This window comes from Drosophila montana, unplaced genomic scaffold (assembly GCF_035044405.1).
Source record: "Drosophila montana isolate Dmon_TW-CO22-7 unplaced genomic scaffold, ASM3504440v1 contig_3733_1, whole genome shotgun sequence".
Taxonomy (NCBI): Eukaryota; Metazoa; Arthropoda; class Insecta; order Diptera; family Drosophilidae; genus Drosophila; species Drosophila montana.
In genome coordinates, this window is record NW_026998620.1 from 9,870,188 (window position 1) to 9,897,573 (window position 27,386).

Genomic DNA, 27,386 nt, shown 5'->3' on the forward strand with positions numbered 1-27,386 from the left:
TTTTACATCAGTTTTTATTTATTCATATGTTAAATTATTGTGTAGAAATGCTTATCATAATTAATTAATATATATATTTATTTATATATAATACCAAAATACGTTAACATTTAATTAGGGCAGCGAGGACTGAAGGATAAAATTATTTAAATGGCTGTACGTATAATATTTAGAGACTTCTCACTTCGAGAACACAACTTTGGTGTTTTAGGCCTTTAATTGTACCCAAAATGAATTGATTGGCAGTGTTTTTTTTTTTTTTTTAATAGGTAAATTATCATTTATATTCTCTGTTTCAGCAGTGTTAGTTGGAGAGTTTTTTTTTTTTGGATTGGATGTAGAATATATGTTTAAATATGAGTATTCTTGTTTTAGCTATCGTACATATACAAGTAAGTAGTATTTAAATATATAGAACCACGTATATAGAATTAATTACTTAACTACAGTTAATTTTAGATATACAAATATTGTATAAGCCGGCATTGCACTTTGTTTAGTAAACTTAAGTGGTTAACTTTATTTAATTATATTTGAATACCGAAATAATTTCCTAAATTTCTAAATATATATTTTTTTGGGTTTTTTAGTTTTGTAACTTTTAAGATATACGTTTATATATTATGCTTAATCTTGAGTGCCTAACAAAATGTTTTAATTAATATTGTATGTGCTTAGATTTTATAAAAATATCATGCTGCTAGCCTGTTAATTTGATTAACAAGCTCCTTAACTTAAACTACGCTCCAGAACAGTTACCATACTTTTCCAATATAATTAGTTGACTAATTATATTGAATATGTAACGTAGCTGTTCCAGACTAGCAAAATTGCTCAACTTTGTAGCCTAGTTTTAGCTATATACAGATCCTAAAAATCTATGAATGGCGGTGAAATATGCTTGTAATTTCGTTTTTGGACAAAAAATTCATTTATGCTGGTTTTGCTGGCAGTTTTCTGGTCCTCCAATTGGACAACTAAATATTTGTGGACCATTTTGGTCCGCTTCAATAAACATTTCGATAACGAGCATTGCACATTTGGTACAATAAGGTTTGAAAAATACCCGGCTGAGATTCGAAAATACTTTGCTATTTTTTTACCCTAAAAGGCGTTAGTAATTTACCTAGCTAACTATACATTGCCTGTATGAATGTGTGTGTATGTGGGTGTGGGTGTGTAAGCGTGCATGTAAATCGTTTTAATACTATTCAATTTCTATGATCTGTGCGGTTGACTCGTGTGCACAACGAGACGCACAAATCGGAAGATCTCATGGAGCTGGCTGCGAAACAAACTGTTTAAATGCACAGGAGCCGAGCTACGATGAAATCGCTGCGCAAAAAATAGCACCAAGGATTTATCAGGCCCAATCGGCATGGGCAGCAGTCGGCGGGCTGCATCATCACACAACCTCCACATAGAGTCCGGACGAGGGCGATATGTGACACCGGCCGCAAAACCCACCGCAAAACGCACGTCGCGACGTCGCCGATGTGTCAAACTGTAGTAAAAAGTTTAAAAAAGTATAGACAGAGATTAGACTGCTCCAGGACCTTCATCGAGAATCGTAACATACCCCGCTTGCGCGCTGCATGACCGATCGACTGCCGTAGGTATTCCAAACGGTGCCCGGCCGCATTGCAAAGCCCGTGCGCTCCAGACTGATGGAGAAGTCGCCCTGCGGGCAGTTCATGTTGCGATTGTAGCAATCACCCGCAGATCCAAGCGCCTGTCGCTGTCCTCGTGACTCAGCAAACTCGAAATCGTTCTCGATAATCCGCATGTCACTAATATTAAGCCGCAGTTTGCTGAAGTGCGTGCGTCCGGAGTTCTGGTCGTTGGCGTACTCATGGTCACGTGACGTTGGCGGACAACTGTCGATTAGTCGCGTCTTGTACTCGTAGTAGATGGAGTAGTTCTCCTGCGGCTCCACAGTGATGTACTCTCGCGGCGTCCGGCTGTTCATTTGGTGGCAATAGATGCGCACCTGCCGCGAGTGCACCTGCAGCGTGTACTCGCCATCCTTGTAGACGCGATACATGTTCTGCAGATCGGCACAGGTCTGTGGCCCCCACACCTGGACACTGTTCGTAATGCTTTTGCTGTTGACACTCCGTCGCCTGCAACTGGGCGGCGGGGTGCACTTGTGCTTCTCCACTTTCGGCCTGCCGGCGACCTGTCGCCCCTGTGAGTCATAGTAGTAGATGCGCCGTCGCTCGTAACCCGTGCAGTCGCACTGAAAAAATCAAATAAAAACTTTGGCAATAAAAAAATACTTTGAAATCGCCCGGGTTGGGTTAACTTACGGGACTCAACACCTTAAACCGCCGTTGCACACAGTTTTCACATATTTTTCGCTGGATCGGCCGCTTTTTCGAATCGCAATACCGTTCGCTCACGCTGTTACCCTGCCACGCCTCGCAGCGCACGTAACGTGTCTGATACTCTTCCGTACAGTCGCTGGAGCAGCGCGTCCACTTAGAGAAGACCCACTTGCAGTTGATCTTGCACACCTTAGTGGACTTGCGCAGCATTGGCTTCCGCACCTTCAGCCTCTTGCAGTAGGAGTCATCAATGTATACTCGCTTCTTGGGCGCACCCCGCACCTCTGGCTTATAGACGCGGGCGCAACGCTGTACCTTGTTCTTTGTGCCAATGCCACATTCTACCGAGCACTGCAAATGATGGAGACAACATGTTAGGACTGCCTCCGCGACTGGGACACTTCTCGCCACTTACCTGTTCCCATTCGCTGGTGTATTTAATGTGACAGCAATTGCGAACCGCCTTAGGCATCTTCTCCTCCGGACAGTGACCGCCATAAGCATGGGAACAGGTCACAGTGCGATTCATCTTGCACCAATCGCTGCACTGACCCCACTCACCCGTCACCCAGGAGCTCACAGAGCGTTGGTTTATCTGCGGAATAAAATGTATAAAATATATGCTTAGTTTTCACCTTGCATCTTCCCAACTCACCGTCACTTCAGGATAATAGCGGCAGGGCTCCATGTTGCAGGTGCGCAGCAGATCGTTCAGTTCGTATTTGGTTCGTGGATTACAGAGTTCATTGCTGACGGGCGTGTGGTTCAGATAGCAGCGCACTTCGCGCACTTGGGTGCCCGTGCCACAGGTTTGTGTGCACTACAAAAAACCGGATATATGTATTTATTGCGTTTGGCGTTTGAATGATCCATGCTCACTTACCGTGGACCAGTCCGTGTAATTCCAGCAACCCTCGCGGCATTGCTCGTGGCGTACAATCTCAAACTTCAGTTGACAATAGGACATATCAACGATATTCGGACGCTGAATATCAGGGAATGTCTGTATACAATTGAAGGTCTTCTCCCGGGTGCCCAGCTCTCCACAAGCAGCGGAGCACTCCGAAATGCTCGTCGTGTTCAATCTGCGAGAAAAGCGAATGAGTGTATTAGCGTATCTATCAGAATCGAAGCAATTTTAAATTGCAACCCACGTTAGGATGCAGTCCGTGTTGCAGCTGCGATACTCTGGTTTTGGCATAGCCGACTCGTCACAGTACTGGGCCGCCACCTTAAGGCCCTGCGTTGTGCTAATGCAGGTCGCCTGGCGATGCATTGTGCCCTGACAGAGTGAGTCGCAACTGCTCCAAGCTTGCATTTGCCAGCGATAGATCTCCACCTCCGCTTCCGCAATGATTGGCTTGTCCAGGGTGTACGTATACGATATCAGTATGGTATTCTGATTCTTGGCAGCACTCAGGTCTATCGAGATGATCTGCAAGTTGGCATAGAAGATGTAATTAGGGGCTACAAATCAATTGTGTTTGCGTGTACCTCAACAATTAGATCACGCGTCAGCTTCCATGAGTAGGTGGTGTTTACGCGTTCTATGGTGCTATTGGAGCCATTGTAATCCAGCGTTACGCCCCCATAGGAATACGTTTTGGCATAAGGCGTGACCACCTTGTCCCTATTCAGGAAAGCAACGTGCTTGTCATCGCTTACAACAATATAGTTCTGATCAGGGTAACCAGGCTGTGTGATAACGATGTTGGAGGCACCTGCGTGGTTAATAAGTTAAATAATAATAAACAATTTGTTGAATTCAATTCAATTATCAATCTATTGTATATCATTTTGTATCGTATGGCTCATTTTAAGTTTAGTGGCAAGGGCGACATTTACAGATCTGGAAATTAGTTCAAACCTCAACCAGATTTTCGTGCGTGTTTGCTATCGGCTAATGTTGAAGCACGCCATAAATGTTATACAAATATACATTTCCTTTTGAGTAAAAGGTACAAATGTAATTAAAATATTGCGAAGATGTTGGTAAGCCAGAAAAAAAGGGGGAAAGTATTTAATGCGTATATATCGTGAACTGAAAGTTCGAGAAATAATATCAGAAATGACATCTGGCAACCCTGTCGGCCATTTGCAAAGTAGAATGGAAGAGTGTGTGAAAACTAGAAAATAAATGTGAAATAAAATAAAGTATACCGAAATATACAAGTGCTAATGAAATATAATCTGTGACACTTAAGTTAACGCCCCGATGAAAAGGGTGTATATAAAAAACACATATCGCATTCAATATGAAAAATGCTTTAGTTCGCAGCACTTGCTATGTATCCGTTCGGGATGAAAAACTTTCTAAGCGGAAGTCGCATATAAAGCTAATATTTGGTTGAATTATTTCATTCATGTTTGCTATTGTACTCATGCATAGTGCATTAAATGTATTTTTAACGAATGTTTCACGTGCTAAAAATAACAATTATTGCAATTATTGCCGTGCAGTGCAACGTGCGCGCATGTGTGTGTGTGTGCGTGAGTATATAAAAATTTTCTATATGCGCAATGTTCGTTGATAAGAGTTGCAAAATTCGAGCCGATTTGCTGGCGACCTCCAGTGTGACCCGGCGCCATTGCCCCGTCTGTTGATTAATCGACCGGCAATCAGTGAGTACGTGAGGCGCCTAGGTGCATTGAGATTTGCCTTTGGCCGAGCGACAGCTGATCAGCAGAGCACCTTAAGTCAGTTGGGAGCAGCGAGCACCGCAACACGCGATTCACGTGTTCCAATGAACAAGGTGAGCACCAAAAACATGCAACCACTACACATGTATGAATATGTTAATGTATTTTTCTTTTGGTAAAGGGTGGGGCATTATGACTCAATTGGGCATCGAAGCCGAAGCCATAAAAACTGTTTAATAGCACATTAAGTCGCGCAATGCATAAACATTTACCATTAGCATTCATTCATCAAATCATTAGCCAAAATTTAATTATAGAATTTTTTTTTTAATTTTTTTTTTTTTTGACTCGTTGGCAACCGGCTTCATTGCGTGCAATGTTGGTTGGGGAGGGGAAGGGATAGTTCGTTTTTTTTTTATTGTATTCACCTTTTGGGATTGTCGTGACATAGTATAGGCTTAGGGGGGGCTTCTTTTGCTTCAGCAAATCGGAGACATACACGTTTCCGGTGAATTCCTCGCACGTATCGTTGCGACCCTCGCAAACACCGCATTTATCTGCAATGAAATAAGGAATACCAAAAAATAAATAAAATACAATTGTTTCCATGACTAAAAATGTTGGTATGTGAACGTCTAATTACCGAGCTTGGCAATGGAGTTGAGCTCGTTGTCGCAACCAGCCGGGCGGCAGATGCCATTGACGCACTTGTCAAAGCTGTCCACGGTGCAGGTGGTGCCATCCTTGACCATTTCCTGCAGCAGGAAATAGGCGCTATCATCCTCCAAGCGGCAATATAACTTGCACTTGTCCGTTATGTGTGTGTTCACTGTGGTTTTTTGTATTTTGAGATTGGTCAGTTGAAGCACTTGCCTGGTATTTAGATGTACTCACGTCCATATTTGGGTATCCATTTTGAGTCCGGCTTGATGCCCGGTATCTTAAAGTTCTTGCCGTTCATATCGTAGCACTGCTGCTCGCGTGGATCCACGGTGCCGGGAGGGCAGGGGTGTGTGTTGCAGGAGCGATATTTCTTTCGGCTGCCTAAACAGTATTTCCCACCGTTTTCGGGCAATGGTTGGTTGCACTCGCGTCGCGATTCTTGCACACCGCCGCCGCATGTGAGGCTGCAGGGCGTGAATGCGCTCCAGGGTCCCCAACCGCCGTGGACCATTTGGAGGGAGCTACCCAGGCGTGGCACGCAAATACCTTTCTGACACCAAAATCGGTTGTTATTACAGGGCGTGCCATCCGCCCAGGGTAAATTGCTGGAACGGCAGAGGTCATTGACATGCGTGTTGGCGTTACAGAAAAGCCTCCGGCAATCTGTCTCAAAGGAGCAGTGGGTACTCTGGTTGCCATGTATCAGCTGGCATTGGTGGTCCAGCGAGTAAATCTCACCGGGCTGCTTCGTGTTCAGGTTGGGTATGTATGAGGATGGCGTGTTCTCCAGGCAGGATTTGTCAGTTTTCCTAAAAACGTAGCCAAGTAGAAGCAATAGTCTTAGGTATAATGGTTGCTTAGGGACTCACTCGAGGAACTCGGAGACATAATGCTGTGAGCATTTCGACCATGACCATGGATGCATATGGTCGCCCATGACGCTGGACATAATGTGTAGTGTTCGATTGTTGCCAGATTTGGCATTGTGTCGCTTGCAACGATCATCATCATCGTGCGGCATGTTCAAGCTAAAAGATGTGGATGAGAACAATGCATATGCCAAGGGACTTAAACGACTTACATGTGACCCAGTTCGTGCGCAATTGTAAAGGCGGCGGGCAGCCCATTGTCCTGCACAATGGAGCAGGAGCGAGCCTTACAAACGGTACCTAATTCGGCCAAGCCTAGAGTACTGCAGCGTTCTTCGCGTTCATTGCTGCAAATCTGATCGCTGTGGGAGAGTTAAGGATTAGTTTGCAGCGCCAGACCACGCTTTAAGCGTCCACCTACCGTGTGATTAGCATGGCCGTGTCATAATGATAACCTCCTTTGGCTAGGTACGAACAGAATTGCTTGAGTTTCTCGTTGGAGCCCCTTTTACTGTTGTCGGTGGGATCCCGGTCGCGCATCATCAATAGATTCAGCAACGAAATGCGTATGGAGTTGCCGATGCTGGCATCCGCAAATATATTTGATACAATCGACAAAAGTGTGAGAATGTAGGCGCTGAGATCCTCCTTATGGAACTCCACCATGCTGGCATCGACGGCAATGAGCACCTCAAGCGTGTATACCTGGTTGCCAAGATTCAGAAAGTGACGCTTGCGCCGCGTCAAACGTGGTCGCATGCTCTCCGCCAGATCGAGCGCCTCAAGCTCCAGATCCAAATCGGAGACAGCATGTCTAGGATTGCGCTGCGAATGCCGCCAGACACGATGCAAAATCTGGTCGCCGTCCGTCTGGTTGACCGGCTGAATGAGCATCGTGCCGAAACGGGTTTTTATATAACCAGTCTATGGAATAGGGGCAGGGCAGGAGTTGGATACAAGTTAATTAGTAGTCATATTCGGCGATATATTGATAAGCATAATTTGCGAAATGTTAATTTAATGCAAATGGCTTTCTGAAGGTCTCAGCCTCAGCTGATCTCAACCTGCCACCTGTCGACGTTAATGTTCATGTTTGTGTTGTTGTTGTTGTTATTGTTGTTGTTGTTTATGAACCTACCATGCCGCTGCAGAGAGAGACGGCGACCGCTGATAGGTTGTCGCCTTCAACGTAACCTTTATAGTAGCAGCCCAAAAAGTGGCCCTCGCTCTCATGAACCGACTCCTCGGTCCGGTTTTTGAGTATGCGTATGACCCGAAACGTGTTAGATGGTATGAAGGAGGTATCCTGATGCAGCACAAGATGCAGCTCTTGGCCAAATATCTGCAGTACGTACTCCGGATGTGGATCCCAAATCTGGCTAGACTTGGTGCGGAATGTGCCAGTCATGCTGAAGGCGGAGGTCGCATCTGCGGGAACACATTGCATTTTATTACTATTGGGTGTTCAGCTCTCCTGCCGGCTACCCACTTACCCCTTTGGCTGCTGTTGTTGTTGCTGTTGCTGTCGCTGTGTCGCTTCGATTCGTATAGCAAATCCTCGGCATTGAGACTAAAGTTGTGTATCTTGGTTGGCGTAACAAAGGCACTCATATTGTCATCGCCAATGTCCTGGATGCTGCCAAATTCGTTGTCGCTTTCAATATCGCTTTCATCGCTCCAGTTGACAGTAATCGTATCGTTAAAAAACTGTTTGGGCTCTTGTATCTCATATAATCTGGTGGTGCTGCTGTCGCTGGGCGCACCGCAAATGAGGAATATAACCACTCCGAACAGGCCCAGCGCGGCCACGCTGATCCATATGCCGGCGTGCTGCCGCCAGTGTGTAGACATGTTGCGGATATATTTATGCTTGTAGAACCACCACTCGCAAGTCTTCTTCAGCACGAGCTGCAAGAACCGCACAGACAGACGTTAAAAAGAAAGTCATTGTCAAAGTATAGCTATGGGCAGAGCAAGAGTAGATGTTATAGTATCATTCTTTGAGCTGTGTTCACGATAGGGCAGAAAGTCAGAAAGCAGAAAGCGCCACATTACTTTGTGGCATTCTCTCACACCTTCAATGCCGATTGCACAGCTTGGGGCATAGCCGCCGGCAAAGCCAGCCAGATTAGCACTTCGTCGTGGGCACGTTCCACTGACCCAGCTGCCGCAAATAAGTAAACATTATCATTGAGACGGGTCAACCAAAGAGAGAGGGGGTCAGACTGATTTGAGTGATTAACTCTTTGAAAGAATTATTGAATCGATCAACTGACGGCGTCAGCTACCTTGGCCACCTGTAAAAGACCACTCAGCCAAATGAACGGCCCAAGCGACGTGTTTGGCCTTTGGCTGGCACGCATACCGGCAGCTATTTGCAGATCTTTAGAGCAGATCTATAGAGCTGTTGAAAACACTTCCTCACACCGCAACAATTTCGCACATTTTGGGATTTTTTTTATTTTTTGTTTAAACCGAAATGCTTCAGCGCAGAGGTGTAAAGTGTGCCAAAGGCATTTTTTGTTTGCTTGCCAGCAAAAAAATAAAAGAAAAGAAATTACCAAAAGAGAAACAGAAACAAAAAGATGAAATAGTTAAGTACCCCCGCGAGCAAACAGTTTATATGCCTTTAATTTGTTAATTTATGTGAGAGGCTTTTGTTTGCACCTCGCTGCTCGAAAATTTGAAATTTGTGCATCTAGCGTATCGTGATCAATGTGGTTTCTAAATTGTCGTGTCGAAAATTAAATTGAAATTCAGCCAAATATATGTATTCACGAAATTAGTTGCCAAATGAATTTGACTAAATAATGTCGCATTTTACATAATTTGACGGCAGCTCTGTGAACTCTCGTGACCGGCCAGACATTTGTTATGCCAACGAATTGTTGTTTGTCATTTGATTATTTGTTAAATCTCCGACATCCAAAGCTGGATGGCTAAGGCATAGCCAATTCCTCAGATTTCCGCCACAATTTGCAATTTAACATGGATTTAAATCGATATGAAAGCCTTCAACCTGATGCCACTCAATTTTCGTATTGCTATTGACCTTTTCTGTTCGTTATTTTTGAAAATATCTCAAAATGATGGGCCATTAAATTGGCATATTATTTAGATTACCGATCGCACATTTATTAAATCCGAATGAAACATAAAAGCAGAGCGGCAGATATATGTATCAGTCTTTTCATTTTAAGATACACTTTTTTTAACACTTCTTTCGACGATTTCTTATCTGTGGCACAGCAAATTAACAGTAGTCTACTTTTCAGGGTCAGTTTATGACAGGTTTTAAAAGTTTTATGGTAGTTTTTCTTTTTAGTCTAAAACATTTACTTAAACTTGCATTTGATATTCCAAAATAAAATATACATACAAATGAATGAAAACTATTTGCTTTACATATTTACGAATATTTCAAAAATATTTTCCAAAATTTTACCTGCGACGAAATTTTTATATATTTCTTAACATTATATTATTAAATTAAAAATATATTTTCCACTTTCAATCTGTTAATTCTTCCGATCTGTTATTAGACTGGAAGCAGATTAACTCACGGGAGCTGCGGACGTTCTGCAACTGCATCGCATACAATTTTTGCATCGCTGTTTAAAATTAAATATTGTATACCATATACATATATATATATGTGTATATATATATTTATATTTCTTAAATCAATATTCCTTGAACAAATGTTTATAATGCCAGGCACATTAATCAAAGTCTCTATCTGTATACAGTTAACAAACATTCAGGGTTATCAGTGTCAGTGTCTGGGCCTTGTCCAGCCCGGCAAGCTTTCTCAGAATTGTTTTTCGTTAAAGAATTTTTATTGAAAACCCGCCAGGTTGATACACACTATTGCTCCGTATCTCGGTATATCTTTTAGTGTGAAGCTTATCATAAATTTCATCCAACGCTTTAAATGGCCGCATGCGATTTGCAATGCAAATCTTTGGCTCTTTATGTATTTAATTAAAGAGCCATTCGGTTGATCTCTGTTTACCTCTGTGCTGTTGTTTATGCATGCGTTTGGGAAGCTGCTTATTAACTTGTTTCCAAAACAGGCCTCAAAAATATGTAAATGCAATGCGTGCGTTCGGCTTTTATCAGCGCCGTCTGATAGCCATGGCTATATGCCGGTCCCATTTTCATATCCCCTTAATGCGTGTCTAATTCACTTAATTTATGATTAAGTCAAAGTGGTTCCTGGCCTCTGACTAATTGACCATATCGATGAGGCAGCAGTAACAAAAAAAAAAAAAATATAAGAAGAAAACTGAGAAAGCGAATAAAACCCAAAAGAACACTAAACAAACATGTGAAGCAACATGAAAACCAGTTTACACTTGGCCAGCGCTGGAAATGGGCAAGAAACTAGCGATTTGTGTGCCAGTCGATTACTTTATATTGCCGAGTGCTATAATTTATGCCAATGGCTACATTTTTTTGGCCGACACTCTGTCTGCGCAGCATCGCGGCGACGACGCCGCTCAGTCTGTCCCCTCGAGCAGCTCGAAGGTCGTTACCGATGCCGTCGCAGCCTCGCCAACACTCGAGAGCGGGCGGTCCCACGGAATTTACAATATTTTTTTAAGCCACATATTTTAACTCTGGCTAATTGGTCGAGGTGTTCGTACGAGTGACAAGCAATTGAAACACGCGTCTGCGTTTGCGTCGCTCGAACAATGCGGCGTATGCGCAATATTGCGCTTAATTACACGGCTCGTATGGAGCCGCAATTATTGTGTTCAATTTGTATTTAATGACTTAATTGCAAACGCTGCCCTGCAACACTTATGGCTGGCTAGCTTCAGGTCCAAAAATCCGCAACGACAACGCGTCGCATACGCAACGCGACAATGGCACATAATTTCTGGGTCCGCATGCGCAGCACAAACACAATAACACAACCGCAAGCAACAAATTAACAAATTAGCAAATTAGCTGCTACAATTTGAGTATTCACATATTAATTACCAGATAAATCAAACTGTTTACATACATATTCGGGTTGGTCTGGCCGATTTTGGTGCGGCGGTTTAAGATTTCAGCGCATTCTGCTGGCCATTAGCTCACGCTTAATTATAGCCATGCACTTTTCTAAGACCTTACATGCAACATGCAATTGCTGGCCCGTGTTTTCTAACATTGTTTTTTTTGGTTTTTTTTTTTGGTTTTTGAAAAATTTTCCAAATACAGACACTACAAATCCGGCCGGATTGTGTTTATAGCGGCAGCATTTGAGTGATAAATAAATAAACTTGTTGAATTTATGGGCGTGCGCTTTTTGGGTGCCTTTATGCACTCGACGCGTGACCGTCGGCAACAATTTCGAAAACTCGATTAAATGCGCCCAAATCAAGGCAATTGTCTTAAATACAAACGCTCAGACGGCTGCCCAAACAAACATTTCCAAACCAAATATCAAATCACCGTTTAATTAGAAAAGTATGTGTAAATATTTTCAATTTGCATTTGGGCGTTTCCTGAGAATTGTTTTGCCAATTTACAACAACAGACAAACAAATGCACAGCTCGAAGGCCGTGGGAAGCAAAACAAAAACGCGGCTAAACATCCCCGAAATAAGTAATGAAAACATGAACACATAAAACGGTTACCTGGAAAACCTGTGAGCCACGAGCCAAATGCCGAGAATCTGTCATCATTGCCTGTGAGTTACCGCACAAACAATAAGTCCAAATGAAAAATGACTGCATTGATTCGTTTATGTAGCTGATATAAGTACTATAGATGCATTTGGCATTATGTATCTAAATTGAAATCAGCATTGAGCTAAAAAAAAGTGCATTATTGATAACTTCACAGTTCGCAATTCAAAAACTGTTTGAATTCACAATTGAAACGCATCAGACGCAAATACAAATCAATTAACCTTGACAAAAATGCTTTTGGCAAAAACTTAATTGAAAATAGGCAACGAAATGCATTTAAAAAATTTAATTTTATGCCATTTGGCTCAACTAGCTGGCCAGCAGCAGTCGACTGGCTGGCTGCCTCAGCCAACTGGCCGGGGTTGGATAACGGCCGCGTCTGCCATGTGCTTGGCATATCATCAGGCTCGTCATCATTATAGACATGTCGGTGTCTATCCCAGGGGCTGGGGCAGGCAGCGGCGGCAGGGGCAGCATAGGCAGCAGCATGGTTGCCTCAGCATCAGCCTCAGTCTCAGTCGATGGCACGCATATGGCGCAGCCGGAGGTAGACCCCCAAAAGTAATTTCGCCGAGTTAATTATTGCGTATTTAACCTTGAAATTAACGTGTATGTTTCGATCGTTTTAAAACTATAAAATAATCAACTTTGTTTAGCTTTCATTTCATACAATTCGCAAAAAATAAACTAAATAGAAATATTAAAAAAAAATATCAAATCTGGATAACAACTGGGAGATTCCCTGTACCTAGAACCATTCGAGTATTCGAATTTTCTTCCATACAGTGCTTCTTCCCCTGTTTAAATGCTTCTCTTTCGCTTCTTCTTCTTTTTTACCTATCAACATTGGAGAAACGGAGAAAGCTAATGATAAATCAAAATAAACTTGAACTGGGCGTACAATAGGTAAGCTTATGTTCCAAACTTGAAGTAACTAACTTTTATAGACTCTGAGCTCAACTAAAACATATATGCACTTTTTGGGTTTAGAGATGCCATCTGTTTTTTGCGTACCGAACCGAAATACCCCCATTTAGCCATTCCTAACGGGGTGCAGGGTATACAATAATACTAGCTCGCCCGACAAATGTTTCGCTTTGATATTTGAATTTGCATAATAATACAAATCAAAATATTATTACCGATGGCGTGCTGTGTGCCGCATGACTCATGCTTAGGATTTTTGATTCTCAATCCCGAATCCGTTTGACGATAAGTGATTTTGCACTTGTCTGCAAAGTGTCGTAAACTTTTTAATGCACACATTAAACTGCAGCTCAGAGATCTGTAATGTTTTGGCTGTAAGAGTAGTGTATTTTTTCAGGTTTTATTTAATGCTTTATTTAATGGGCCGCCTTTTGATTTATTTGGCACACTTTTGCGTAAATGGCATGAAATAACACACGCAAAGACTTGCGAATTTCAATTTATGGTCACACGCGGCGTATGCGTTATATGTAATTATTCGCACTATCTAGCTAATTGTGGCCACGAATACCCTGTGTTTATCTATGAATGGTTTCAGGTCTAATGGATGCCACATTGCTGTACTATTACTATTTATATCTACAATCTAGGGATTTCCTTGTTATTTTGTCCTATTTTTTGCCTAGTCGGTTTTATGAAACATGCTGAATCTTGAAAAGAAAGCTACTCTCGAATATATTTCAATCATGTGCTGTGTATCTCACTCGCTTCATGGCAATAATCAATAATTTTATTAAGTATTCACATTGAAGCATCTATATTTGGTTTATCAACATTTTGAGTATGGGGTAGTGCATTCAACATTCCCCAATGCCGCACATTCTCACGTTCGGTTTATTTACATATTTATGTGTATCTGCAATTGGATTGCCCACGTCGGGCAAAAACATAAATTACAAATATTTATTTGCTTTTGGACGCTTACAAAGTGTGCGTGTTTATTTGGACAGTGCAAGTCGATGCCAAAGGCGTTGGCCTTATGGAGCCGAGTGGAATCAACGACCACCTGGCCAATTGAACAGAATATTAAACTCAAATTGGTATTGCAATCGAAACTGGGTATCGTTGATTAATTAATAAACAAAAAAAAAATAAAAAACAGTTATATTTGGGTGTGGTATCAAACAAGAAATATGCAAATAAGATTTAGTTAATCCCAAAGAAACTGACATACTTGCCGCTCAAGAACGAATAGATATTCTTTTGACTTAAACTGGGGCGTGGCAGTCGTTTAATTTTCGATTAGGGAGAGCGCCTTAAACGTTGTTGATTATAGAAAAAAAGCGCGGGCAACACAGTTCGCGGTGCTGGCACTTCAAAGCCTCTTCTTGGAAAACAGAGGGTGGTGCGAAATAAACAGATGGCTCACACGAAACTGCAAATTATTGATGGCTGAACAATTTGGCTAAGAGTAAGCGTGTTTATACTTTTTTTTTTTTAATGCATAAATGTGTTAATAAGCACTCGGGCTAAATTGCCCTTCGGCTTGTGCGTTGGGGGCTGGTCCGGCAACACGTTGCCAAAAGGAATGCACTAAACAAAGCCGAAATACATTTAGATTATTGTTTATTTTTGATGTGGTTCAGTCAGGTTGCACATTAAAACAAAAATAACAGCTCCATTAGCTAAACTAATCACAGTGTTAAGTGTAAACAAATTAAAAATATGCTTCTGGTATGCCAACAAAATTTCCATAAATTATATGAAAGATATTTAAAAAGCACAAAAAGAAAAAACTAAATGAAACTTATACCGTTTAAGAACTTAGTTTTATTCACGACCGATCGAATTTCGAGCAACTGGCAATTGAGTCTCCGACGGAACACGAGTAAATGCGGCTAAGAAAACGCGTCGAAATCGCAATCCTTGTCGCAATGCCAATGACACACCTGCTGCGTGCTGCGGCGTATATAAATAAAATCACCTGAATTATATGTTATATGTACAAAGAGGAAATGTCAACGTTTCAAGCCCACGTAGCATGTCCCACAAAGAGACGCCTCAAGCGGATGTGGAATCGCAATCCATGCATGCAAATGCAAATTCGCACACTTGAATTCCTCAGCGCCTTTGTGTATGCTGCGTTTTGTGTTTCATAAGTGAAATTTTGTATCGGGATCGGGTGTGTGCCTGCTCAGTCGTGCCGGCCGGCAATCTGGCAACCATGTGCCGCGTTGCCAGAGCGAATAAACAGCAAAGGGCATGGCAAAAAGATGGAACGAGCGTGTCCAAAGCAGAACAGATAAGTAAATATGCAAAACACAATGAATTTCGCTTCATTTACCATTTACCGTTAAACGCTTTTAGTTGCCAGTGTTGTGTATTGTTGGGAAGTGTGTGTGTATATGTGAAATAGCTTAAAAAACCAGCGCCAAGAAAAACATTCATTGACACGTTTTATTTGTTTTTCTTCTTCTACGGCTGTTGTTATTGTTGTTGTCTGGGTTGCGGCTGGCTGTTGCCGCATCTTCTGCCCATCGCTGTTGGCTGTGCCATTGTCTGTGCATGTTTTTAATTGCTTCTGATAATGCGCCTGAGTTATGGCTGTAACGCCTCTGACATCTTAATTTAGCTATTGCCTGTCATCGTCAGCCCCAGCGGCATGTAAACACTCTGTTGCGTTTATTATTCTGGCCAAGAAAGCGAAAACAGCATATTGGCTTTGCCGTCCGTGTGAACGTGTTTGTTTTTTTGGCGCATTTAAAGCCAAAAGCTTGCAATATGTCCTTTAAATATGCCAATTGGGTTGTGGCTAAACGGAAAACTCAATATTCTCTACAGTTTTAAAGATTCCCAAATTGTTCTTGATTCCTACTGATTTCTCCAGGAATATCGATATACATATGTATCTTCTTCAATTTGGAGGGTAAACTGTCTAGCTTGAAAGAGTATTGTGCAGTTGGTTGCACCCGACAGAGGCGCTGTTATTTGTTATTGTTATTATTTTGATTGTTGCTGTTGCTGTTGCAGCTGTTGTTGTTCTCTGATGACAATGCGCCTGGCTTTTTGAATGGCCTCAAAGGCCATCAAATTGCTAGCTGACAGGCGCCTCAATAAATGTATCCAATTGAATTCGCATTTTGATTGATTGCATTCCCAAGCTTGCTCGACGTGATGGTTGATGCCTGATTACAAGCCTGTGGGTGTTCTTGATGAAATTCATTGCTTTTTTTTATTATATAGTCAGTCGGTCACAACATTCCCTAGCCAAAATAGTATTCTACTAAGGGGCATTTTAATTATAAATAAATTCATACTCATACACCCACCTTTGATGAGTGATATTTTTGTGGCCATTAAATAAAAAAAGGCCGACATCTTTTTCAGTTTCGACCTCACGCAAAGTAATTATATTATATTATATATATATATATATATAAAATTTTGTATGCATATACATATATGTCCGAACCGTAGCACACGAGATTCAAAGTTGAAAAATGAAAATTCGTTTGGCTAATTAAGAGTTTCAGCTGTATAAGCAAAGTGCCCCAGTACATATTCAGGTGAGGATTATTAATTTTATGTGCTCACTATGTGGGAAGTCGGCCAAAGTACGAGTACAGTGGAACAAAATAAACATAGAATGGTGAAATGTGAATAAGTGGAATGCCAATACTGTAAAAGTTTTTGCCTGGAAACATTTGCCGCCAGTTTCTTTTTGGGTTTCTATTTTTCATTTTTGAAAATAAACAAATCGAACCGGTACTGGGACTGGGCCAGATATTTTATTTGAATTTGATGGGGCGCATGGTTTGTGTCTGCTGTTCAAAATTTTCCTATGCAAATGACCCCATGAGCTGCTCAATTAATTGAGCATCGATGATATCAGATGCCCAAGCCCAAGCCCCATCCATCGATTATTTAAGATCACAATGATAATCGGCAAGATTCATGATATGCTGCAGCAGCTGTCAGTGCCATAACTTTTAAGATACACCCGAGTCAGGGAAAGGAACAACTTTATGAACATTGTAGCGGCTGTTGCTGTCACTTGACATTAAGCGAGGACCCATTACCATCCAGATTCTTAGACATTGCACTTTGAGGATGTCGATCTTGGCGCCAGAGGCATTTCAGTTGCGGCTTTAAGGGGCGCCACATCAATCATCGCATTAAAGGCAGATTCCGAATTAAAAGCAATTTCTGGTTATTGGCATGAAGCATCGATTTCAAACTCCGAAACCATATGCATCACTGTGGGAACTCTAAAGACATCGGGTTGCAAAGCATTCCCAGCGGTCACTTTCTAAGAAATACATGCATATATTTATATAATTATATTATTCTGATTCCTTAGTAAAAATGTTGTATTAAATTCGTTTCCGGCGAAGCGGGACCTCAATTGGAACTGTCAAGCCAAATGATAAAGAAAAACATATAAAAATACTTTTTGAAATTTGAACTCGACTGAGGTTATAAAACTAACCCGTTTGCTGCACCCCCCGAAGCGCCCATTCGATCTATCCCGAGCCTGACCAGAAAGTGCATTGAATATAACAAGCTGCGGACTGATATTCGCATGCGGAAAAGCATTCGCGAGACCTTCACATGGTTTCATTTATTCTAATAATTGTCTTTTGTTTTTTATGTGCAACATTTATTTTCAAGCACACTTTGGCTCTGGCCCGGGTGAGTCTGGCAGTCTGTCAATTAACCTCAAAGCTTTGCGTTGATAATATAAGTTATGGCTTTTTAATCGCTAAAAATTTGCATGAACCATATGCTCACTGCGCGAATGTGCGAGTGTGTGTGAGTGTGTATTGCACTCGAACTTGTGCTCATATTTCAGTCTGTCTGTCGCCGTCATTAGCTAGCCCTCTCTTAAGTTGCGGGGCGGTGCGGGGAGCAGTTGTTTTCCATGACTTGAAGTGCAAGTTTAAATTGAAGTGGAAGTCGATGCCTTAATTATACCCTTGCACGGGTAATTCGATTTTCTTATCAAGTGTGTAACGTGTCGCCTCAGATGGATGACTAAGCTGCGTTGTCACTCAGAATCTCATGGCTTTGAACCTATCAAGATTAAATCATTCAGTTCATTTGTCGAATATCGATTAGATGGAATCACTATATCACATAGGAACCCAAGGTTGAAAGGGTTCAACTTTTTTGTCTGAAAAAGCTTAAACTCTTAAATTAAAAGGGTATATAGATAATTTGTCTAATACAAAAACACCTTTGTAGAGCTAAATCGGATGCAGTATATGTGCAAGGGTATTTAACATTCGGCCTTCCAAAGGCTACTGCTATTTCTTGTTCATTCAGAAAACAACGGCGCAAGAAACTGCGACTTGTTCTGGGTGCTGCGTACTCGTATAAATAATTCATTAGGGCGCTACGAGTCCGCTTTGTAATTTTCTGTGTGTCTGGCTGTCTGTCTGTCTGTCCGTCTGTCCTTCTGTCCGTCCGTCTATCTGTCAGATACGTCAAGCCCAATTGGCTGTGGCTTGCCGGCTGATGCACGTCAGTGACCTGCGAGACAACTGCAGTCGGCGTTATAAATTTGGAGAATTTGATTTTTTTGTCTTTGTCTCGTTTTGCGTTTCACTGGTTTCTTCTTATTGTACTCGAACGAACCGTCAAACGGGACACATGAGTCCAACCACCAGCCAGACTTATGAATACTCGTGCACCAGCACTTCTCCACACACATATTTTGTTGACGTTCGTATATATGATGTCTATATACATATGTATATCAATAATTTTGGCAGGTCAGTGCACTTTGCGCAACGCGACAATTATTTATTGTTTTAAATTGGGATTGGGAATGTACGAACTGTTGCCCAATATCAGGCGTATAATTAGACAAAGCGAGCAATTAAAGCGCGCTCTAATCACATTAACCACGGCTCATTTGGGTCGCCATGCGATACGCTTAGGTTCGAGATCGAGTTCGTGATCATGCTCGGGGTCTCATATGTTGTATTTGCTATTTGCATAGGCGAGATCTAGCGTTGAATTGTTGTTGCTTTAATGTGGGTACCGTTGCCACCCAGATCGGTCAGCATCATTAATCTTAATGATACGAAAGTTGCGACTGATTAATTTGTTCGATAATTAAAATTGATTGGCCTCTGGCAGGCCGGAGAGAGAACAGTTCGCACCGGACCACGTTATTCACAGTATCACGCATAATAAATGATCTTCACAAAAAGCAAAAAAAAAAAACAAGTGAAAACAAAAAAATGTAATGAGAAACAACAAATAAACGGAAGCAACAAATGGTCAGGGAAGGAAGCTCAAGCTCAATCTAAATGAGTGCGGCGCAATGAATAAAAAAGGAAAACAGTCCAAAAAAAAAACAACAAGCCAAAAATTAAATTTATGAAACGCGCCGCACATTGCATACTCTATAACACAATCACAATTCAAGGAAATCCCATGTACAAAATCATCTAGATAAGAGAGAAGCTAATAAATGTATCTAAGCATAGCTAGTGGTGGGCGTTCGTCTTGTCACGAGCACGAGGCACGACTCACGACCAGCACCGCCTAAGGCGAGGCTGAGATGCACAAATTGCATGACATAGGTAATATGCACTTCCTTAATGCTTTAAAATAAGATCTGAACATGAGCCGTCCAACTAAAACGGGTAATACAAATGTTATATAAATGTTATGAGAATTTTTCGCGTGCTCAGCTGTCACGCAATTTCCGGCACGTTTTTGCATATATGAAAACAAAAGCGAAGACAACAACAAAAACAAGAATAGAGCGTGTTATTATGACAAGTATATTAACAGTTCATTTGTTATTATTATTCACTGTTCAAGCAACATTTTATATGTAAAATATTCTGTTGAGTCCAAGAGCTAGCCAGGATCAGCTTCAGCATTATGAGCAAAGTAGGTTCTAATAGCTATATAGCTTTTTATATATTTTCAAAATTATTATACCCTCCCACTTAGTTCTAGCCAGACATTGCTTGTTATTTATTTATGGTTCAAAAATTTGTCAGCATAAGCTTCGTAATTTTGAGTTGTTCTATTTTTATACCCTGAACCCATTGAAAACGGGTAAGAAGGGTATGATGGTTTTGTGCGAACGTATGTTACACGCCGAAAAAGGCATCTCCGAAGCCACAAAGTATATATATAAATGCTCAGCATTGGATCTGGTTATGTCCGTCTGTGTGTCCGATCGTATGCAGGAAAGCGTCCATCTCAGAGATTATAATGCCATAAGACAAGAGGCATCCAATTTTAAACGTTGCCGCTTCAAATTATCGATAACATTATTTCATGAAATCAATGTAATAAAAATCGATTCGTTTTTTTTTTTAATTGTCTGGGAGAATATAAGAGCCTAAGACATCAAATGTCGCAAGCATACTCTTGTATAATTTGCCCCGATCAACAATTATTTTTTGGATACCTCTTCCCGTTACCCAAAATGCGTATAACACTCATTTGTATAGGTATAAACTTGTGCTTAGGGGCTTATACATTTATGGGAATGCCATATTTATATCCTGAAAATCTCATGAGGATCGGAAAATAAACACCGAGCACATTTCTCAGAGCCTGTTGCGAAAGGAAGAAGCACAGCGTAAACTGTTGCATGTGCTTTTTGTCTATGTATTTAAAGGAAGCTAGAGTGACTTGTGTTCTGGGTAACTCCTAGTCGTGCACACCCGGCTCTTGGCCGCTCGCTTATTTATTTGTCAGCGGCTGCTCTCTGAATTCCATAAAGCTCAAAATTATGTCACACTCGAAGAGCGTCCAAGCGATTTCGCCAAACGAATCTAGATATTAGCATAGTGTATACTAGGCCACATATCTAATGTCGCATTCAGCGTGTCTAGTCACAGCTAATAAATCTTCCAGACTCACATTTCGAGCAGACTGAAGCACTCAGCTCATAGCTCGGCCACATGGGCCGCACTCATTGTCATAATGCGGTCTGCATTTAATATTATTATTTTTGTTATATTTTTAAACTTATATTTTAGCATATTTAAATTTACTTGTACCATAAATACTTGTGTTGTAGTTGTTGTCTTACTTTAATTATTGCCAATTCATATGTTTTTGTTTTTTTGTTGCTTATGTCTAGCTATTTGGACTTTTTTGCCCGGTCTCAGCTTGGTGGATTTAATAAAGCATTTTTATTGTTTCCTCGACGTTGTTGCTTTTGGATTATACATATAATATAATACTACATTTTATGGCCTCAGTGAAACCGGCAAACGTTCAACTCTCTGCACACACGATTTTTATCATGTTCATTTCAAACAAATATATCAAAATTCTGACACGCTTCTATCTATTCCCAAACATAAGCACAAACAATGGCAAGGTAAAGTAAATAAAAAACTTTGCCAAACGTAAAAAATGAAGACGGACATGTGCTATTTTGGTACCTCCGCCTCTTCGATTGCTCTCGTTTCTATGCCATGCAGAATATTTTCTTTTTGTTTTTATTTAGTTTTTCTTATTTCTTGGTTGATGCCTTTGGAAATTTTTTTCTTTTTTTTTTTTTGCCATAAATCGAACCTCAAAGCTTTCTCACTCATCATTTGTCTAGATTTTTTTAGAGCATTTCTTTCTTTTCTTTTTTTGACTTTGTTTATTTGCTAACATTTATCCTGGGATTGTTTGGTTTTGCGGCCGCTTGTGCAGCTCCTGTAAATATAGTAACTAGCAATTTTTTCTCTCTGTGTATACAGCTTTTTTTTCGATGCTCGCTCACACCCACCGCAAAGTTAAATACTATTTTTAGCAAAGGGCGTGTTTAGTTTATTTTTCGATTTTATAGTTTTTCCTTCTTTTTTTTCAACACTACCGTTTGAAATGGGTGAAAGTTGTGCATAAACAATTATTCAGATTCATTTCAATTAAAAATAGATTCTTCTAATTTTATGGCTGAAGATTTATTCAAAAATTTTAAATATATCTTACAAAATCTACGTGTAAGTAGATGACAACAAATACTCTAAAATGGGACATCATAAATGTGTTAATTTTCAAATGGCGCCAAACGAATATATTTTGCATATAAGTCTGTCTGACATTAAAAATATATGAGCAATTTTTAATGTGTCGCTGTATTTGAGAATTTTTAATGTGAAACATTAAGTTCATATTTAATAACTTAGAATCCTCTTGTTATAATATTCACCTTTAACTTATTAGCTTGAGAAGGCCCTCACGTTTTTATAAAACTTCACTTTTTCTGGCCCCTTTTTCGTCGTTGGGACAGTTGCGAAACTTTTAATATTTCGCTTGTCGGTATTTAATATGAAATTACATTTTTGACACCAAAACGAAATTATGCAATTATTAAAAATTCTTAATGCATTTTACATATTCGTTGCCCAGTTTGAAGCAATACTTGTTTCAAATCACGATATTTTTAATTTCTTTTCCGCAAAACTCTTGAAATATAAAATTTGAAAACAAAATTTTTGATCCATTTACTGCGCAGCCTGAGCATGTGCGAAATTCGAAAGCAGACTGAGGCATGCTCTGGTGAAAACACAACGTTTCATACGCAATGCTCTCGCAGCGTTTCGTATAAACAAAAGAGAATTATATATATTTTACTGTATTCTAAAATAGATTCCATCGAGAACTGCCCGCTGATCCTAACTTGTTAAGGAATGGTTGTCCTTTAACTCTCAATTTTAGACACCAATATGTTGATAATTATGGAAAAATTTCTTCCTTTTTTTTCCATGTTCCATTGCTTCACCTTAATTGGCTGTCATTTCAGTGCATTTGCTGCACTCGTGCAATTTTATTATTATCCTTTCATAAATTAACTTAACATTCAAAAACTGAGGATTTTTAGTTTACCACAAGAACAACTTTTGAGAACTGTACAAACTTTCCTCTTCTTTCGTGTTCTTCCTACTAGATCGCTAGCGCTGAAAATAGATATAGCAATTCTTTATATATATATATATAAATATATATACTTATATATATGTGAGCATGCTAATTTTACCCTGCATTTTAAAGTCTGCAAAATGGGGTGTTAATAACTTGCACATCTTGCAGATTGAAGAAATCTTCAGTATGTGCTCTTTATCTAGCCTAGACACCGTATGTGGCAAGTATATACACAGATCGAGTTGGTTTAAAGTACTTAGATTCATTTCTCAAAAAAAAAATTATACGAAGCAATGAATAGTTTTTAACGAAATTTTTAAGCTAATTCAAACGATTTTGCAGCAATGCGTTTTATGTATAATATATCTTCATGTAGATCTTTAAACATAAATTTAAGCACGAAAACCCAAGTTTTTAATTTTGGGCTAGATTTTGTAAAATTTTGAAGCCTTTCTTAAAAAAATGTTCGAGCAGATTTAGTTTAAATTTAGTTTAAAGATGGGTACAAGGATATACCCGTATTCCAAGACTCTTGATTTGACCATTCGCACATATTTTAATTGCATTCTCTTATATTATGTATATGAGAATATTTGTTGTATATATACATATTTGAACGTATTATAATATATTACAGACATCTGCGAATTGTAAAAAAGAAAATGTGAAAAATCTGAAAATAAGTGATCGTTATAAGGCGCCAAGGGCGCCACGATCTTGACCATAGACGAATCACAGAATCGCGATTGTTTGTTTACGTTGGACAGCATTGGACATCCACTGAGACCTAGTGGGTCGGGTCCCAACGGAATGGTGCGCGTGCCGTGACATAATCCAAATGCGTGTCTGTCCCTGAGCCTGGAAGTGGCGCGTGTAGCTGTCGGCCATAGAGACCGGGAGGGTGTGACCGCGTCTTGGCTCATTGGACGCTGCGCCTCAGCGAATGCTTCCTATGAATTTATGTGTTCCCATAAAAACGGAACGCCTGGGCGACTGGGCGTATTTCCCGAATACTTGCCGACATCTAATTTTGTCGATTGTGGTTGTTGTTGTTGTCATTTGGCGTTAATTGCCAAACGGCTGTGACAAGTCTCGTGCCGCAGCCGGGCCTCGTCGCCGCACCCGCATCCGCAAATATCCAAGAAAGAACAGCTAAAGTCCGAATGTGGTATGTGATGTGGGTGCGTTGATCTCAGCATTTATTTGAGAGTCTGTGAGTTCATCTAGATCTTCTAGGAAGTCTTTATGCAATTTATTATGCAAACGGCCTGCCCATAATTCTCACCCATTATTATTTCAACTTTAATTAATTCAAATTTATGTCATTTTCCATTGAATGTGTGTCATTCGTATGGCTATTTAATTTATTGGATATTCCACATGTAGAACGGGTCTTGTGCATTTCACGGAAATTTTTGATGCTATTCAGATTTTTAAAACCGATCAAGAATACCCTAGAAATGTACTCTGCATTCGATTGTGCGCTCGAACCGGTCCCTCGAACTGATGAACGCTCCAAATAAGATTTGAGCAACAATAACAACAATATCATCAAAGTTGAGGCTCTTTTTTATGATTTCCTAATTATGAGCATAATAAAATCATAATTAAACAATAAAAACAAGTTGCTTTTATGCCAAACCACTTGCACACAATTTCAAAACAAGGCAATAATTTCTATGCTGCGCACTCGTGGAGCATAAATTTTATACCTCATTTTACAAGACATTAAAATTTAGCGGCTAGCAAATTTTATTGCACCCCAATTGAGGTCACCGAATAGGAAAAAGAAAAAACGGATTGCAAACACAGCCAAGAGAAGGCGATGTCCATATATACCCAGAGGCTGCTCATCCAAAGTCAGACGCTTAAAGTAAATACCCAATATGGACTTCCCAGTTTAATTACCTCAACAAGTACTGCATGGCTGATCTTTGGCTTTTTAGCCGTTGCCTGTGTAGGCTTCAGCTTAGTGGCGGACATCTTGAGGTTTACTGATCACTGATCACTGATCACTTTGTTTTTCTTCTCATTTACTGTTAGTTGTTGGGCTATTTGCACTGCATGTTTCACTGTAATCTGCGGCAATGATTATGATTAAACACTCGATAGCTGCGCAGACGCAACGCCAACATGCAATTCGCGCTTGGCCGCAATGCAAACAATGCCCGGAGCCAACACAGCAGCACTCTGCACGCCAGCAATATATACGGCAGCAACCAACGCGCCCGACAGCAGCTCACGCAATGCAATCGCGGTCCAGAAAGGACAGAGAGAAAGGGGCACCAGAGATGCTGTTGCTGTGCTTGAACCCTCGCCAAGTTCACTAAACTGTTTCTCTGATACCGACTGCTGGCCAGGCACAACCGGGGACAACGCCTGCGCATGCGCCGCTGCCAGTTTGCAATTTGTAAGACGTTTAAGCTGTGCTTTTGCAATTTGCGAGCCAAGCCTTGACGCAGTTGGTTTGCTAGTGAATCCTTCTTTTATTTATCTGCTGTTCCTTTTCTTTTTTTTCTTGTTCGCGTGGGTGTGTTCATGTATCCTTGTGTGTGTGTGTGCGTATTGTCGCGCACTCGCATCGACCACATGTAGCAAGAGTCTCTACATGACGCGAGTAACTGAATTATCACTTGATCACGCTGCCTATGCGGAGCAGGCATAAGAAGAAAACGTTTATGCCACACGACAGCAAGAACACAAATGTTGCAAATGTTGGGCTGAAAACGGCAACGACAACGGCAACGACAACAGCAGCAGCAGCAGCAGCAACATTAACAGCAACAGCAACACTAAAGAAAAGAAAGGGCGCAGTCTCAGTCGCTGCTCTCGATCAGTTGGCCTGCGCGTTGGCGTCGGCGTCGGCGTTGCCATCTTGGCTGCTTAAGGCAGATAAATTGTCTCTCAGCCAATGCCGTTGGTGCTGCTGATGCTGCCTCAGTCGAACATCTGACGCCTGTCGCGCTTGTTTTGCCACTCAGCAGCAATCATTTTTGTTTTTGCTTTTTTTTTTTATGTAAAACGAACATTTGCTAATGAATTATTATTACAATTTAATGAAAAATGAGTTTGGGCAACTGTAGCTGTAGCTGTCCATCTTTCAACGGATTGGGCAACTCTAGTAAACAAACGCCGAAAGTTGTTTGTCTCTTGATGCTCTTGCAGCTGATCTTAATTACAACAACTGTGCGCATACGACTGAAAACTATTAAGAAATAAGACAAAAAAAAAAAGCTGATCATGTATACTCTACATCAAATTGAAGGTTAGGTGGCGATCTTATGGGCATGCAGAACCCGCAAAACGGGATTCTTGATCTTTTGGTTATTTTAAGAATTTCTTTGATATGCAAACGAGCTATTTAGTGCCAGATTAATCACTTCTTATAAAAAGGGCACACATGGATACTTATTAACGCTTCATTAAATTCTTGTAGCGCCCACCAACAAAACTAAGGCGACGTCCAAGAATTGGCCGAAGCAGAAAACGAAAAGAAAGAGACGTAAACATTCTGGCGAACGTATCGTATGTAAAACTGGTTTTCGTTCCCCCTCATTTTGTTGAGGAGCTCTACGATAAGACTTGGGCTTGGAGCGCACATGCTGGCCAGCAATCACAGCAGATAAGATCTAAGTTAATTGAGCCGGTCAAGTGTGCCCTACACGCAAATATTTTGGACACATATGAGCCGGAACTGCTCGAGCTGAAATGCCAAAAAGAACGAGCGATTAAATTGAAATTGATAATTAGATTAACAATTGGTACATTAAATTTAAGTAGCGAAAGGATCGGATAAGCATAATTTGCTAATAATGAGATCATTTAAATACTCATTAAAACACAGCGAAGAACTAAACCGATTTTACGTATACTACTTTTGATGTGTAGGGTATCTCGAGACTGGCATTTTAGCACAGCCATGCGGCAAACAAAGTTGCTGATGAATATCTCGACAATATTTTTCTCATGATTGAGGCCCAAAAGAAATCAACAACATTATAAACCATCAAAATTAATACATTTTTCGTATTATTTTATTACGTACCAAAAACAAAAAGCAGCCTCACAAAAACAATGCCAATACCCCTTGCGCGTGCCCTCATCCACAACACCCCCTTCCCACCCGGGCAATACAGAAAATAAAAATTAAATGAAATGAAACGAAAAACAAAAACAAAGTTCATGGCAATGCGAGTGGCTCACATAAAGCCGAGTCTTGGGCCGGCTGGTCGGTCGCCTGGGCGCTGTTCAATCCATCAAAAGAGATTATATTCATTAACTAGGCAGGCAGCCAGCCAGCAACAAGACTCGGACTCAGACTCGGGTTCGAATTGAAGCTGGGACTGGAACTGGAACTGGAACTGGGCATGCTAAGGCG

General features: G+C 40.8%; 1 protein-coding gene and 1 long non-coding RNA gene across 5 annotated transcripts in view; one reads left to right on the forward strand and one right to left on the reverse strand.

Annotated features, from left to right (window-relative positions):
• Nucleotides 1-21: 21 nt before the first annotated feature.
• Nucleotides 22-27,386, reverse strand: part of AdamTS-A (ADAM metallopeptidase with thrombospondin type 1 motif A) — a 40,279-nt gene continuing 12,914 nt past the window's right edge. For 2 of the 4 annotated variants that reach the window (XM_064693119.1, XM_064693120.1), the window contains 16 exons: nt 7,993-8,407; nt 7,638-7,927; nt 6,921-7,423; nt 6,712-6,861; nt 6,500-6,658; nt 5,862-6,439; nt 5,611-5,796; nt 5,396-5,524; nt 3,822-4,048; nt 3,482-3,762; nt 3,211-3,412; nt 2,983-3,147; nt 2,743-2,922; nt 2,310-2,678; nt 1,580-2,239; nt 22-1,504 (listed from right to left, as the gene is read on the reverse strand). In XM_064693119.1, coding sequence (XP_064549189.1) covers nt 1,406-1,504; nt 1,580-2,239; nt 2,310-2,678; nt 2,743-2,922; nt 2,983-3,147; nt 3,211-3,412; nt 3,482-3,762; nt 3,822-4,048; nt 5,396-5,524; nt 5,611-5,796; nt 5,862-6,439; nt 6,500-6,658; nt 6,712-6,861; nt 6,921-7,423; nt 7,638-7,927; nt 7,993-8,407 — 4,593 coding nt within the window. In that variant the 3' untranslated portion in view covers nt 22-1,405. Of the gene's footprint in view, nt 1,505-1,579; nt 2,240-2,309; nt 2,679-2,742; nt 2,923-2,982; nt 3,148-3,210; nt 3,413-3,481; nt 3,763-3,821; nt 4,049-5,395; nt 5,525-5,610; nt 5,797-5,861; nt 6,440-6,499; nt 6,659-6,711; nt 6,862-6,920; nt 7,424-7,637; nt 7,928-7,992; nt 8,408-12,130; nt 12,194-22,295; nt 22,449-27,386 lie in introns of those variants that run through there. The other 2 variants (XM_064693122.1, XM_064693121.1) reach the window with 2 other exon arrangements.
• The window catches only part of LOC135435887 (uncharacterized), a 39,123-nt gene continuing 16,169 nt past the window's right edge, over nt 4,433-27,386 (forward strand). The window contains exon 1 of the long non-coding RNA XR_010437449.1: nt 4,433-5,080. This is a non-coding gene — a long non-coding RNA (uncharacterized LOC135435887). The remainder of the gene's footprint in view (nt 5,081-27,386) is intronic.